General features: G+C 46.4%; 3 protein-coding genes across 3 annotated transcripts; all 3 read left to right on the forward strand.

The window, feature by feature from the left end:
• Positions 1 to 3,271: 3,271 nt before the first annotated feature.
• Positions 3,272 to 5,320, forward strand: DFJ58DRAFT_846769 (uncharacterized protein; the record flags this gene model as incomplete). The annotated part of the gene is made up of 5 exons (XM_041393355.1): positions 3,272 to 3,290; positions 3,315 to 3,337; positions 3,387 to 4,028; positions 4,292 to 4,550; positions 4,641 to 5,320. 5 exons carry the CDS (start codon positions 3,272 to 3,274, stop codon positions 5,318 to 5,320), a joined length of 1,623 nt encoding a protein of 540 aa, XP_041237244.1.
• Positions 5,321 to 6,445: 1,125 nt separating this feature from the next.
• DFJ58DRAFT_846770 (uncharacterized protein) lies at positions 6,446 to 8,567 on the forward strand (the record flags this gene model as incomplete). Its single annotated transcript, XM_041393356.1, is given in 7 exon segments — positions 6,446 to 6,793; positions 6,841 to 6,946; positions 7,028 to 7,227; positions 7,304 to 7,505; positions 7,662 to 7,834; positions 7,883 to 8,209; positions 8,229 to 8,567. 7 exon segments carry the CDS (start codon positions 6,446 to 6,448, stop codon positions 8,565 to 8,567), a joined length of 1,695 nt encoding a protein of 564 aa, XP_041237245.1.
• Positions 8,568 to 8,988: 421 nt separating this feature from the next.
• On the forward strand, positions 8,989 to 10,898 carry DFJ58DRAFT_846771 (uncharacterized protein; the record flags this gene model as incomplete). The annotated part of the gene is made up of 7 exons (XM_041393357.1): positions 8,989 to 9,242; positions 9,413 to 9,473; positions 9,528 to 9,560; positions 9,594 to 9,831; positions 9,908 to 10,171; positions 10,204 to 10,463; positions 10,521 to 10,898. 7 exons carry the CDS (start codon positions 8,989 to 8,991, stop codon positions 10,896 to 10,898), a joined length of 1,488 nt encoding a protein of 495 aa, XP_041237246.1.
• Between the last annotated feature and the right edge of the window lie 4,810 nt (positions 10,899 to 15,708).

A 15,708-nucleotide genomic window follows, 5' to 3' on the forward strand; every position in this document is an offset into this window, starting at 1 on the left:
GAGGTTCACGATGTCAGAAAGGCAATTAGTGAGTATTTTTCTGCGTTTGTGAGCCATTACTGACATCTTACCTCAAAGAACTTGTTATATACCAAGTGGGCGGTTGTGCAAATGTGCATCCGCCAACAGCTGTACCACCCTGACCTACCATTGATACCACACCCACCACCACCATTCTTGTCTCGATTTTTGGTATATGAGTCAAGGACGGAAATGTGCCTTTGGATGAATGCCCTGAGGTACTGCCAGTGCCCACTCCGAGATCATCTTATCTTGACCTCCGCTGAAGATGTGTTTGCTGTCCACCAAGAATGTGATGCATTCTGTGAGGGATGAGTGCTCGAAGATGGCAACAGCTTGTCGATCTGAGAGCCGCCAGAGACGGACATGTCGGTCATTAGATGGGAGGCAACAAGTGTGCCAGCAGGATGAATAGCAATGGCATTGATATGGTCAGAGTGGCTGGTTGAAGGAACGCTGACCTGCTCCCAGGTCAATGCATCCCATTCGTGTATGGTAGTATTGTCCTTATTGCCGCCTGTGAGAAGAACTTGAATATTTGCTGGGGCTCAGGGGAGCACGTTAGCGTGAGCGCACTTAGAGGTGAGTCGAAACTATAAATTACAAATGGACTTACAAAAATTTGGTTCAGACCACACGAATGAAGGAGAATCAGAGAGTCCAAGGGGCCGAGATTGAGTGGATGCAATGTATACATGTACAATAGCCAAAGCAAGTGGACTACAGTGACCTAGGAGTATGATGTAAAATATAATTAGCATGTCAACTCATCGAAACAGCAATATCTAACCTTAGTTCAGACCAATTATCAAAATGAAAAGCTGTTGATGATATACTTCCGTATATCGAGCTTGTGGTCCTCAACTTGTGTCTGAAAGTCTTGATGAACATATACAGGGTCACAGTATTGACCCACACTGTAGATTTGTCAGATAGTAAGACTACGATGGCTGAATTCCAGCACCTGCTCGAGTTGAGATTGATGGACATGTAGATACCTGCAGGAATGTGCTGGGAGGGAACTGTAAGATTCCTCCCGCTGATGACTGTAGACAGAGTGAGTATCACGAAACAGAGACGAAGGTAGTATGAAGCCAAACGACAAGGATCAAGAATGGCCTAGGGCTGCGTGGTGGACAATGAATGGTAAAAGACGGGAGGGGAGTGCATCAGATACATGTGCCCTGAAGACAAAAGCTTTTCAGGCTCAAATTATTTACCAGCTTCATCACACTAGACAAGCACAGCTAAGAGGTTTTTAGCAACAGAGACATCTTTGAAAAGGAGGTAGGAATTAACCGGACCTTTGGTGGAATATAACTGTGGGAAACAAAAGGAACTAGCAGGGTAGAAGTAGCCAAGGGAGACAGTTCAGATAGAACCGGGGAATGAGCAAACATAGGGACGGCATGAGAGCTTGAGTTTTGTTGTGATATAACTCACCGACAACTGACTGATTCAAAGTGTTGATGAGCACATAGTAGTACAGAGGAAAAACAATATGTAAACAATAAACAAAGAATGATAGTCAATAATCGATGATCATGCATGTGACTTAATCTGGATTCAGACCCCAACCTTGAATCAGCCAATGAAAATTATTGATGGCATAACATCTGCATACCTTTCTTCCACGACTCATGCCTCTCCAGTGTCCATCCTGTGGCAAAGACAGATTCAAAACCAATACTGCTGTTGCCCATCATATGAGCCAACCTCGTTCTGGATGCAATAGTTGGCTGGATGAGTTGATTCGGCTGAAATCTCACTTACCACCCAAAGATGACCCTATGGAGTCGAACGAAGAGGAAGATGATGTTCATTTTGGAAACACTGACGACGGTGGTTGGGATGAGACTCCTGTTGAAGAAGAAACACCTGCTGAGGTCACCGACTACTTTCCAGGCGCTGCAGAGACGTACAGCATGGGCTATACGTTCCTGAGCCTGTTCAACACCGATGAAAATAGTGTCTACTGCAAGACGAACTTGTACTATCCCTTTAGCTGTAAGCAAGACTGGGAAATTGCATCATGGTTGCTTGCGTTCCGGTGTAGAGACTCGCATTTCTGCAGGCTCATATGGGCTCATATTACGAATTCTGATGACTGGCCTTCATGGCACGACTCGCACTATCATCCACTATGACTTCCCTATAGAGTGCACCACTTCCCGCGAAATGCGCCATAGGCGCGACACTTTCCCGCACAACGCGCAGTATTCCCGTGTGCGCGCCTCGCGCGCTTTCTCGCGCTTAAGCGCACTATGTCGCACAGCATCCAGGAGCATCCATCCATCGTCCAACCAGTCCCTCGGTATGTCCCTTTCATTATCTGATCATATTTGGCATATTACACTTCCCATTTCGTCATGGACCCTTACTTTACATCACTTTACATCACTTACATACTTAGAGCGCTTCCTATTCGGCTCCGAGCCCTGGGAGAGCGCTTAGGTAGAACTTACATACTCTCATGTTCGTTTTACACCCCAAACAATTCCACCTTACCTTCCTACCACTCAGTATCTATCACCAGTTAGCTCCATGCAATGCATGTGTCCATCATTGTTTTGAGGCCCTAGCATCAGTCTATAGCTAGTGGCACTATCAGTATCCGTCTAGATCCGCGCTTTCCCTCTTATCAGTCTCAGTATATATCTTTTACACCTGTGCACTGCTTGCACTACCTTCCCGCGCTCCGCGCACTTTCGCACTTCGCTTTCCCGCGCGCGCTTTCTCGTGCTTTCACCGCCATTCACCAGGGTTGTTCAGCATCATTCCGTGGATCCTTGCTTTCCTTGCTTCCCCTTTAGGGTCGAACGTTCTTGCATTCTGCGAGTATAGCAGCTAGGCAGAGCTGAGACTCACTTATACTGGCTGAGCACTTTTCTTATATGTGCCTGCCAGGTTGTGATACCCACACCGGTTTGAGTATGGGGAAGATAGATTCCTTCTTATCGCTTGAGATGGTGAGGTATCCGAGCCAGTAACTTTCTCTTGATCTCATTGAATAACCAACATTCAGATTAGGGACCTTCATTTGTCATTCTGCTCTGCCAAAGAGTTGCGAGGATGAGCATAAATGTTACCTAGCGGCCCACGTTGGATGTCATGAGTTATTGATACATCACATCCAACGAAATCACCTGATATTTTGTACTGGCGTGATCCACTTGAGTGCATATCTGCCATTCTCAACCATCCTCTCTTTCATGATTATCTGGACTTCACACCTTGCAAGGTGTATTCCATGGCACAAAAGCTCTGTTGTGTGTATACCGAATGGATGACAGGTGATGATGCATGGAACATGCAGGTATGTATCTTCACATAGTATACTGAAGTATTTTAATGATTTTAAATAGTCAGGGCTCCCCCCAGGTGCTACATTACTTGGGACAATACTATCTTCAGACAAGATGAATATCTCAGTTCTGACGGGCAATCATGTTGCACACCCACTCCTTGTCAGCCTTGCAAATATCTGCATGAACACCCAACTTAAATCATCATCCAACTCCTTCATGCTCACTGCCCTGCTGCCGGTCACAAAGTTTCTTCATAAGAATAAGTGCATGTGTGGCGTATTGGCAGATTGCCTTGTTCATCAATGCCTTAATATTGTCTTAAAACCGCTTAAGGAGGCCGCTCTACATGGCGTGATGCTCTTGAATCTTGTCGGACAGAGCTGCTATTGTTTCACTCCACTTGCAAGTTATATTGTCGATACTCCCGAAGCCATGATGTTGGCCTGCATCGGTGGAAGGACCTCTCCGGTCACCATGGCCATGTACAAACAATTTGGAGATTCCTTTCGCCATGAACCTCGCACGGCATCAACCATTCTTGCACAAATATCTATTGTTCGAACACGAGCCAATCCATCAGATCTACAGGCCTTCTTTTGTGAAGCGCAAAAATTCCATTTGAATGGTGTCTTCAAGCCATTTTGGCTGGGCTGGGTGCTTACAGATCCCTCCCGCTTCTTCACACCTGAGACACTCCACGTCCTTCATAAGGAATTTGGGATCATGACGCAAAATGGCTAATCTTTGCTGTTGGGGAGTCAGAGATAGATTTCCATTTTTCCGTTTTGCAACCTGTCACCGGCTTTCGGCATTTCACAGAAGGGATCTCAAAACTCAAACAGGTCACTGGTCGCTGTCAGCGAGATATACAATGTTCTATTATCGCAATTAGTGCAGATGCAACACCCTGTGGAGTTCTCGTCACTGTACGCGCCCTCATGGATTTCCGCTATCTCGCACAGTCACCATCCATCGACAAGAACGACTTAGTGCGCATCTCGGCAGCATTGAATGAATTTCACGCCAACAAAGATGCAATCATTGATGCCAGGGTTCGTCGTGGCAAGGCCAACAAAGTGATCAGCAATTGGTACATACCGAAACTGGAGCTTATGCAGAGTGTTGTGCCTAGCATTAGGAACTCTGGAGTCACGGCTCAGTGGTCCACAGATGCTACTGAGCATGCGCATATCACCGAGATCAAGGACCCGGAAAGATCAAGTAATAACAACAACTACAATCCTCAAATATGTTGACATCTTGACCGACTCGATAAATGTCTTCGATTTGAGCTCGCCACCATCCTTCTAGATGAGAAGCAGAATATCAAAGTATTAGCTGATGCAGCAAGGAGTCATATGGACGACGAGGACATTGACGACATTGAGTTGGATGACGATGTACCCATTGAGTTCTTGTCTATGATTCAACATGGTCGTTCGCGTCCAATCACGAATTATTTCACAATTGCCCAGGTACTGCAGCACAAACCTGTGGGCTCCATACCCCTACCATTGCGTTCCTTTGTCACTGGGCGCATTGCCTTTCATTTGGCCTATGACCCTTCCATCCGAAACATCAGTATTGATGATGTCACCCTCAAATTTAACCAGCCAGATTTGCGACCAGCACAATCCGATTTTCTGCATCATGAGGTCAGTTCCAAATGTGACCACATTCATGCAATAGGCGGCCCTAGGAGAGCCAGACCTAATGCTGTGCTTCCTTTCGAGAAGGTTCAAGTATGGTTCAAACTTTGCTTGCAAGATACAGAGTTCATGATGTTCGCAATATTCGACCAGTCCAGACTATCAATTGCGCACCGCCAAGTGAACCTTGGACACACAGGACATTATGATTCAATCATTGTCAGCACCAAAGCAGAACACTCGTGGCCTACTAGCGGTCTTCAAGGCACGTCACAACTTATCTGTCCTTCTCCAATGCTCGTAATTAACCTCATCCCTCAGGACACACTGTCGCCCAAGTGAGACTTATTTTTCATCCCCTCAGGCAAGACTGGTACACAATGGGTATGGCAAGATTGGTTTCTTACCTACATTCATCGCTTTGATATCATTGGTGTCTGTGAACCAACTACACAGATGTATGTCATCAAAAAGGCAAAATGGTCTAACGGGACTTGCATGGGAGACGTCATACTGATCTCACAAGTGCATGCGCCCAGTTAATCTTGTTCCTCAGGTTTGGTGCTGCTGCAGACAGTCGCCTTACCACATATAATAGTGTTGAGCATGCGTCAGAGTTATGGCTGAATCATTTTTGGGACAAAAACTCTTACTTTCCTCTTTCAATGTAGTCTTTTTGGAACAGTTTGTGTATTCTCACTATAGTCTTTATGGTAGTCTTTGTGCGTCACTTTGATCGATAAGAGATCTGCACATGTTCCATGCCAACCTTTGACAGTCTTGACCATCATCAGTGCGTACAATGCCTCTCCAACTCCAACTCAAAATCAAAATCTGGGGTCGAAACAGTACTTCTCAACATGAGTGGTTGGAATAAAACTATCATCTTTCGTCAAAATTCCTCTCATTTATGATGTTCCTACAATGGATAAGCTAACCACCCAAGAACTGAATTAGCTGGTTCTCGAGGAGCCTATGAGTCATATTAAACATAACACCCCCCTTGGACATCTTCTATCTGTAATCTTCCGATCCTTCAAAGTTCAAGCGCCTTGTACAGAGGACCTTCAGATCCCTCTCTCTCAGATTCGATATTCTAATGAGCGGATCGACCATCAATTCCATCAACATGAACCAACAGACTTTATAGAACTATGGGATAGTAAGGTGAAGAGTTGGAACTGGGTGCTACCGGATCCACCCAAACGAGAGCACAAAAAGAGTAAAAAGGGTGAAAGACGCAAGGGGAGACCGCCAGGGGGGGGAGAGTGAGATGCCTGGCAGAGGCAGTACTTCCAATTCAAACTTGACTGTTGAACACGTAGTTGCAGGGCTTTGGAACGCCCTCACAGTGGCACTTTCTCGACATGGAACTCAAAGCTAATCGAGCAAATTGTGTATGGAGTGGGGTGCATTCAACTACCGCAATAAAGGGAGAAGAATATCCCCCACAAACCTGACATTGTTATGGCAGATGAACCTAATTCTGGGTGGGCAGGCATCAAGGTCATCGCTGAGGTGATGAAGAGCAAGTACTGGCCAGGGAAGTGTGCTGCGAAATCCCTTGACACCAAGGCATATATCATTTTGAAGCACCAGCCCTGGAGGTGCTTCACTCTCATGCTATCTCTATGTAATCACTATCGTGAACTTTGTGTTCATGTATACGACCACTCTGGTTCTGCTGTATCACCTCCATTCCATATCGACCAACAGAAGGACAAATTTTTGCAAATCCTCTCATCTATTGTCTTTGGCAATGATGAGTGCATCAGTTTTGATACAACAATGAACATTCGACAGCTTAAACTCCCTGTACTATCACGTTATTCTCAGTCCTCCTAGGAGATTGCTGTGGTCAGACAAAGAGGGTCATCACTCAGGGTGCATCTGGTACATGGGCCAAGTCAGGAGATGCAGCCTCAGGTGAGGAGTCAGACGGGTCAGATGAGGACTCAGCAAAGTCAGGTGAGTCAGATAAAGCTTCCAGCGAGGAGTCAGGATATGAAGTCAGCTTCATCATACAAACTTCACCCTCACTTTGCCCAGAGACTTCCAGTAGCAATTCCTTGTCAAGTGTCTTCCCCCTCGAGCTAGATGAGCGGCCTGATATCAGGACGGGTCCTCCTGCACTCCCCTCTGAGCTGCCTCCCTCGGCCATTTCTACCCCTCTAGTTCCTTTTATTGCCCAAACTTCTGTTCCTCCAAATTCGTCGCCAATCAGTAAAATTCGAGTCAATGAACAACTGGTACAATATCCTGGAGGTCATATTTTCGAGTCATGGCCTGGTTGGTCGTGGCACCATTTGCTACTTGGCTAGAAAGGACGACCAAGAGTACATCATCAAGGACCACTGGGTCCTTGGAAATGCAGATGATGAAGATACCTTAAATGAGGTCATTATGTTGAAGAAGATGCAGGGTGTCCATGGCGTCCCGGAACTCATAGAATTCAGCAAAGTTAAGCTGTCGACCGGTGATGTCGACAATACGAAGATTTACCTGATATCGAGAGCTGCCCAGCTTAGTCAACACTTGGCGCACTCATTTTTGCCCTCGTCATGAAGCCCCAGGGGCAACCTTTACATAAATTTTGAACAAAGTTGGAATTTATTTGAGCTATACGTGACATTGTGGCCAGTAAGCATGTCTCCTTTTAGATATATATGTTGATACTAAACAGAGAGTGATCTCCCAGTTCAACAGGAAGCGCATGCATGGGGTATTTTACATCATGATTGCAGCCTCCACAATGTGATGATCAAGGATGCCAACGGTAATAGCCTTGGAATGTTGATCGACTGGGAATTCGCTGTAATCATCACCCCGGAGAACAAATACACCATTGGTGGGACAGTGAGTGTACGATTGATCTAGGAGTAAATCTACTGACTTAACTTGCAGGGCACAGTTCCGTTCATGTCACAGCGGCTCCTGCAGCAAGTGAAAAATATCATAGTGCCCAGCACTGCAAAAAAAATGGCATCATCATCGTCACCTTTGGCAATTGAATCTGTCAAGCAAGACTATTCAGATGATCTTGAATCACTGTTTTATGTCTTTTCTTGGATCTGCATTGGATACAGCGGCCCACTCGGCATGGAATGTCAGTTGAACGCTTCCAAAGCATGGCTTCCACATGCGTGGAGCAACCGGAGTATTGCCGGATGCTTTGATACCAAAGTTTCATTCTACACAACGGACAACAGCAAAGCTGCAATCACAGCACTAGTTCGATGACTACTTCAAGGATCTTATTCTACTTGCACTGGAGTGGATGGACTTCCTAAGGCTCAATTTCCCAGTTCAGGTTGGCAGTGTCGACATGCCAGGCTCTCTCCACCGACCCATCAAATTCAATGTGCTGCTCGAGATCTTGGACAAACATATCACAGGACTCCTCAAGGGTATGCCTGAGCTGCCCCCCGAATTGTTGTTGCACAAGAGGTTGACAGACAAGAATGTGAAGGACATACATGCATTGGGAACAATCATAGATCAAATGAACCACCAGATCCCCGTGAAGAAACGTGGTCTGAATGATGGGTGGACTGTCAAACCTGTGAAGAGGAGCAAGATATCGAACTGAGTAGCTAGGCCGTCAATCTTGATCTCATTTGTGTACGCAGCAGATATCACAAAGTTTTTATGTTCCTGTATTGCAATACTAGTAGTGGTACATTACAATACTGTTTAACTCAAAAGTACTGTAGTCTACTAGTGACTCATCGCAGCTGTTCCCACGACTTTGGAAAGTTGAAAGGGCCGGGAAATTATCACTAGTAATATTACTAATGTTGCAACGTTGAGCTCCTCGTTCCCCTCATGTGATCCTCCATTTGACTATATCTCTCCAAAAATGCGGACACTTACTGCCATTCAAGTCATAACTGCCCATAGGTATGACATGTTACTCGGTTCAGTCAAATCCCTTAAGAGTTGGGTGAGTTTTGTCCAAGTCTTGTCACTTATTTCCCTTCCAGCACCCCTACCCTTTGTTAGTGTCAACCATGCCCCCTTGCTCCCATGCTACGTCTAGCCCCAAAAAAGTGAAGGCAAAGCGCAAAGTCGTGGAATCTGATATCACAGTGGTCACTGGGCAAGGAAAGAAGGCGCGGGCAGCAGATAAAGCTGGTTTGGTGTCGCTGCAGCTAACTTCAGATGTCAATGCTTCTCCAATTTGTCGTTCTGGTCACCCTGGTGCAGGTGCAGGTGGAAGGAATGCTCAACTAGAGAAAGTTGGCGCAGTTCTGGAGGCCCCAACGTGGACAAACCTACCTAAGGGTTCCACAACCCTCCCACTGAATATCTCAGCAAACCCTCTTGCTCCTGAACCACGTCGAAAAGGCCGTGATCGTGCATAGGTAAGCTCAAGTTTCTATCTGAACAGTTGGGGCTGATGTTAAATATTTAGAAGCCTCCTCCGCCATATAGTATCTCAGACGGTACAGGCTCTGCTGTTGCGAGTTCCCGTCAGAAAGGAAAGAAAGCCAAGGTGAGGCATTTTTGTCTTTGTTCATACCTGGTGATACCATGATCAATCAAATAGACATCTTCTGCCCCCTACTCACAAGTTGAACCAGTAAGAAACATTATTTTTTGTATTTAAATCAAGTATTCATTTATACATGAGGGTGTCACTCACGAGCCAAGCCATGCATTATTGCAACTGAGTTTGTCATTGTGCGAAACTGGTGCACGCTTTGGATTTCAAATACCTCAAGGCAACCCACCAATCGTACAGCCTGGAACAGAGCCAGATCTGCAAGCAATCAACAATCCTTATATGACAATGACTAAGAAAGATGCTGAGAATCGTGCCCGCAGTGCTGCACAAAGCCTTACTGGTGGTCGTCAGTCTTCTTCCAGTGGGCCATCCAATGGGGATCTTCTATGACCTAGTGTCACCTTTACCGGTAGCAACCTTAGGCTTACTTTCACATCCTTTGTCCAGTGCACGAGTCGTTTCGACTTTTTCCGAGGAACATTTGGACCCATCTCTACGAACAGCCAGTTATGAACATAGGACTAACATCTCCTCACAACATCCCAATTCCAAAGATTCAGATAATTCAAGCTCTGATGAAAGTAGAGCGAGTGGCAAAGATAGTGATGATTCTGCCGATATTGATAATTCTGGTGAAAGGGAGTTTGGTTGGGCTGAGGTTGGCAGGCGCCATAGCGTGCACCCAGGTAAATGTCATCTTCACATGTAATGATCACAGTGGTCACCCTGATCACTTTTCAGGTTTTTCTTCGGGAACCAGAACCTTCCCCGGTCCATGCTACCTCCATTCTTACTCCCGACTTTGAATTTCAATACTCCCACGATGATGATGACATGAATGCCAAGCAAGCATTAGCTTTCGACAATCCATTGAGTAGTGAGAGTGCCTTTGAGGCTGCTCAACATGTCCCCGGTTCTCACGTGCGGCATCAGTCTGTCGATGTATCTCAAGGTATTCAGGAAACTGATGGTTCTCAGGTATGACATCCATCTAGTAGTACATCGCCGAGCACTCAACAACTAACTTGTTCCCAGTCTGCAGGTGTAGCTGACGATGTCTTAAGTCAGCATCACAAGACAAATGGGCGACCTCATCTTCCTGACCCTGCTTCCCTAGAACTCTTACACCATATGGCCAGGAAAAAGGATCTGATGAACAATGAGGATCTGGTTGACATGCAGCAATCAGCTAAAGGCAGACATGGGCCAAAACCCACACAGCTGTCATTCTACCCAGCCCACTGGAAGAATTTCCTCGAGGATGCAAAAGGAGCGTGTTGTGCACAGCATGCACTAGAGAACCTGTTCCCTGCTCTTGTTAAGGACTCGCCAGGTTCTGTTGCTGAGGCCCTTTTAGCTGTTCTTGTCCAGTGGGATGAAGCCGGTAAACAATTTGAACCTGGTAAGCTTTGATATTCTCCAGGGCACATGTATCTGATGCAAGGGAGCCCCTTCAGTGACAATCCCGTATTATATGGGTCACCCAACCTACATAATATCCATGTAATACGGGCCAGCGGATTATGGGCCGATGTTATGTATATTCCTGATGTTGACGGGTGGGCCGGGAGGCATATTATTTCCGATGGAGACGGGTGGGCCCATCTATGCTGATGTTATATATATCATCGACGATAGCAGATGGGCTGGGAGAAATATTATTATGGAGATGGGTGGGCCCATGTGGCTAATATGTAGAGTAGGATTGACATATATTATAGACCTGAGGAGAGATGTAAGCAAATAGTATTATATAGACGTGTGGGCCGACGTATTAGTATTATTGTAGATGGATGGGCCGAGGGAGTGGTGAAATATTTATTAGATAGACAGGTGGGCCAACGTGGGGTAATATCAGATAGACGGGTGGGCCGAGGGTGAGGGGAATTATTTATTACATAGACGGGTTGGCCGACGTGGGGTAATATCAGATAGATGGGTGGGCTGAGGGTGAGGTGAGTTATTTATTAGATAGACGGGTGGGCCGAGGGTGAGGTGAATTATTTATTACATAGACGGGTGGGTCGACATGGGGTCATATTAGATAGATGGGTGGGCCGACGTGGGGAATTCTACATAGATGGGTGGGCCGATGTCGGGTAATATTAGATAGACGGGTGGGCCCAGATACGTATCATATAGACAGATAGGGCCTAGGTATTGTACATTTTTATGAATTTCGAGTCTTGAGTTAAGAAATTCAAATTTAAGATGATATACATTTTTGTTGTCTTGAATTACCGAGACCCGAGACCCGAGATTCGGCACTCAGTAGTCAGTGAAATGAGTACAGAAATACATAAGATAATACACATTGTTCTCAGAAATCACAAGTTTCAAATTTCGATTTGTGAATTGAGTCTCAAGTCTTGAGACTCGAATCACCGAGTACCGAGTACCAAGAACCGAGTACCGACACCTGACACCCGGAATTCGGCACTCGGCACGTGAGACGAAAAATTGGAAACAAAACTCAAAATTTGAAACTCAAAAGTACTGACTACCGAATACCAAGTACCGAGTACCGAATCTCTGTTAAGACCGTACTCAAGAAGTATCGGATCCGAAGGGCTTCGGCCTCAGCTCGTGCACTGTGCCCCTTTCCTGAGTCTTGCCCCTTATTTCAGAGTGCTAGAGTATCACGTCTAGTGAGACGGATAAGTATCGTAACGGATCCGTTAAGGTTTCCGGATATCGAACATATAGAGTAACAGCTAATCCGGATCAGATCCTAACTAGAAACTAACGGGTGAAGACTGTCCGAAGACAGAGACGGATATATAGACTATAGGAATCAATCCTAAGTCTTGGAGTAGACAAGAGTATCGTACTCAAGTCCGGACGGATAACGGAGGGACTTAGAGTCCAGACAGAATGAGTACAATCTAAGATGATATTCGAACTGATCTACTACAGCGCATGTACAAGGGTTTATATACTATGGATAACTAACGGAATGATCAATAAGCAAAGGTGCAAGGCTATGTACGAAGTATAATCAAAGTATGTGTACAGCATACTGGTAAGTCGGACGGATAACGTATCATAACCGGGAATGAAGTATAAGCTAAAACGGATCAGTAAGTGTAGCGGATCAGTAAGCATAACGGAAGTAAAGGGTAACCGGTATACCGGTGTAGAGACTCGCGTTTCTGCAGGCACATATGGGCACATATCACACCTTTTCACAACTCATGACAATTGGCCTTCAATGCACGACTTGCACCATCAGCTATATTCGACTTCTATCATGTCCCTAGTCGTTTTACACATAACGCGCAGCTTTCCCGCGAAACGCGCCATAGGCGCGGTACTTTCCCGCACAACGCGCAGCATTCCCACACGCGCACCTTGCGCGCTTTATTGCACTTAAGCGCCCTGCATTGCCCTGCATTGCCTATCATCCAGGAATGTCCCTCTATGTCCATCCACCTCATTGGTACGTCATATGCCTTGCCTCGTGGTTTGTAACAAGCATTGCAGCGTTATTACATGTCATTACGTATTCATAGCGCTTATTGCTCCTATCCCTTCCGCTTCCGATGCGATTTCCATAGTATAAAGTTGCTGACTTACTACACCATCATTATTACTCCCCTTTGCTGTACTTCCCTCGCTATTGGGTTTTACTTTAAAGTAGTAGTCACCACTTGGGCGCACTTTGTGTTTCCAATGGTTATCATTATCCGCCTATACTAGACCTTTATTCCGCGCTCGTTATAACACTCGCTCTGCGTTTGCACTCACTTTGCACATCCGCTTCCTTATCCGTTTCCTTATCCGGTATTTTCCGCACAACGCGCGCCTTAGCGCTCACGTTCCCACGCTCGCGCTTACCTTAGTGCGCTCTCTCGCGCTTACCTTAGTGCGCTCACTTCGCTTTTCTTCTTGCGCTTTCGCGCATCCATCGCACTTCAAGGGTCTTTCTTTCATCTGGTTCTGTGTTCAGTAGCAGTCCCCTTTAGGGTCGAACGTTCTTGCATTCTGCGAGTATAGCAGCTAGGCAGAGCCAAGACTCACTTATACTGGTTGAGCATTTTTTAGATATTTCATATCAGCCCAGCCAGGTTGAGATCGCCTCAACTGGAACCCACCGCGAGGGGGCCATCTGACACAGCGACCAGTTCATCCCTAGACCTTTATACGACACGCGCACTTACGCACTCCATCTGCGCTCCTCCATCCGCATTTTTCAATCCGCGCTTTTTCCACGCCTAACGCGACCACCTTCGCGCCATGTATGACCCTGTCATATCCCGTATTCTGGACCTACGTCCGATGATGTTCCCACGCCTTCCGGACGCCTTCCGGATGCACATCCGGACCTCCATACCCTTATCCATGACTCCATACCCTTATCCATGCCTGCAGTCCTCCAGTCCACTATCGGTTTGGATCCGTACACCTTCGTACATCCATATATCCATACCTTCGGACCTCCGCAGCTAAGCCTGCTTCATCCACCCTTGATCCCATCGGATCCGAGCTCATCCTACCTGAGACTTTACCTTCCCTAGACTACCGGATGATATCCATGATCTATATCCTAGTCTCGTCTTCACCTAGATCTCCGGATCCGCTCATCCGATATCCAGACGCCTCATCCGATATCTCTAGACCTCCGGATCCGACCTATACTCATATCCGAAGCTCAAACCTTAAATCAGCGTCTATCTCCTTATGGTAATCCTCTTGACTCCGGACTTCGGTTATCTGTGTTTCCGTCTTGCTTATTGATCCTTGTACTTTGTTCATCTCCGAGTTCATTTGTTTATGTTCCGTTCATACTTACCAATATGTTTCCACATGCTCGTACATAGCATTTGTCTTCAGCTTACTGATCCTCTCGGATCCCGTCCAGTATATAAACCTCTGTACAACTCCTGTAAAGTTTCCTCAGTTCGAATATCATCTTAGATTCTGCTCAACATAGACTTGCTCTCTCGCATCCTAGACTTCACTCATTCTGATCTCGGACTTCGGTCCATCTTAGTATTGCCTTTCCTTAGGCCTAGGGAAGGATTCCCTAGGCCAACCTTCCGGTCCTCCGGATTTATCCTTCCGTCTATATCCATGCTTAGGGATTGACTCCCTAAGCCGAAGCTTTGCCTTTCCGGCATTTCCTGTCTTTCTGAGACTTCTGTCTAAACCCCGTCTATCCGACTCTACCATAGAGTAGTCTACCTCCGTCTGTTTCTACTCCGGACCTTGTCCGTTGTAGCCCTTCTTCTCTTGTCCTAGAATCCTGTCCGCTCCTCCGGTCCTCTGGATGTCGTAACCTTCGGACGTCGCAACCTTCGGACATCGTAACCTTCGGACGTCGCAACCTTCGGACATCGTAACCTTCGGACGACGCAACCTTCGGACCTCCGGACGTCCTGTCCTTCGGACCGCTCCTCCTAACCTATCCTGCTTTGGACTCTGTCCCTTGCAGCCTATCTTCTATGTGTTTCCATCTAGGGAGCTTACCTTCGGATCTAATGCAGCGGGTGAAACTCTTCCAGAGTTTCCTATACTCATCCGAAAGTTTCCCGCGCTCATCCGGAAGTCCTCCAGCACTCAACCAGAGTAGCCAGCCTCCGGAAGTCCTTCGGACTTCGTCGGATTCCATCTGGACTTCATTCCGAAATTAAGGGCACGTACTCGGGTAAGGGGCACAGCGCATGAGCTGAGGCCGAAGCCCTTCGGATCCGATACTACTTGAGTACGGTCTTAACACCTCTACTGACAAAAGGGCTATTATCCAACATATCACTACAGGAAAGGCTGATAATGCTGTCCAAGCCACCCATTATATCAATTCCACCATCACTACCCCTGTCTCTTCACAAACTGTGAGGAATGTTCTCAAGGCAGCTCATCTCAAGGCAGTAACAAAGAAGAAAAAGCCTCTTCTCTCCATCAAACATAGGCAGAGAAGACTAGCCTTTGCCTTAGCTCATCAACACTGGACTGTAGAGGACTGGAAGCATGTTATATGGTCAGATGAGACCAAAATCAATAGGATTGGGTCAGATGGGAAGGTGTATGTATGGAAAAAGAAGGGAGATGGCCTAACAGACAGAGAGGTTAATGGGACTGTCAAGTTTGGAGGAGGTTCTTTAATGGTATGGGGCTGTATGGGATGGAATGGTGTGGGAATGCTTGCTGAGGTTGAGGGGAAGATGAATGCTGAGCAGTATGTGGACATTTTAAATGACCACTTGCTGCCTAGCTTGGCAGA

Source organism: Suillus subalutaceus, assembly GCF_016647625.1.
Source record: "Suillus subalutaceus strain FC151 chromosome Unknown DFJ58scaffold_186, whole genome shotgun sequence".
Classification (NCBI taxonomy): domain Eukaryota; kingdom Fungi; phylum Basidiomycota; class Agaricomycetes; order Boletales; family Suillaceae; genus Suillus; species Suillus subalutaceus.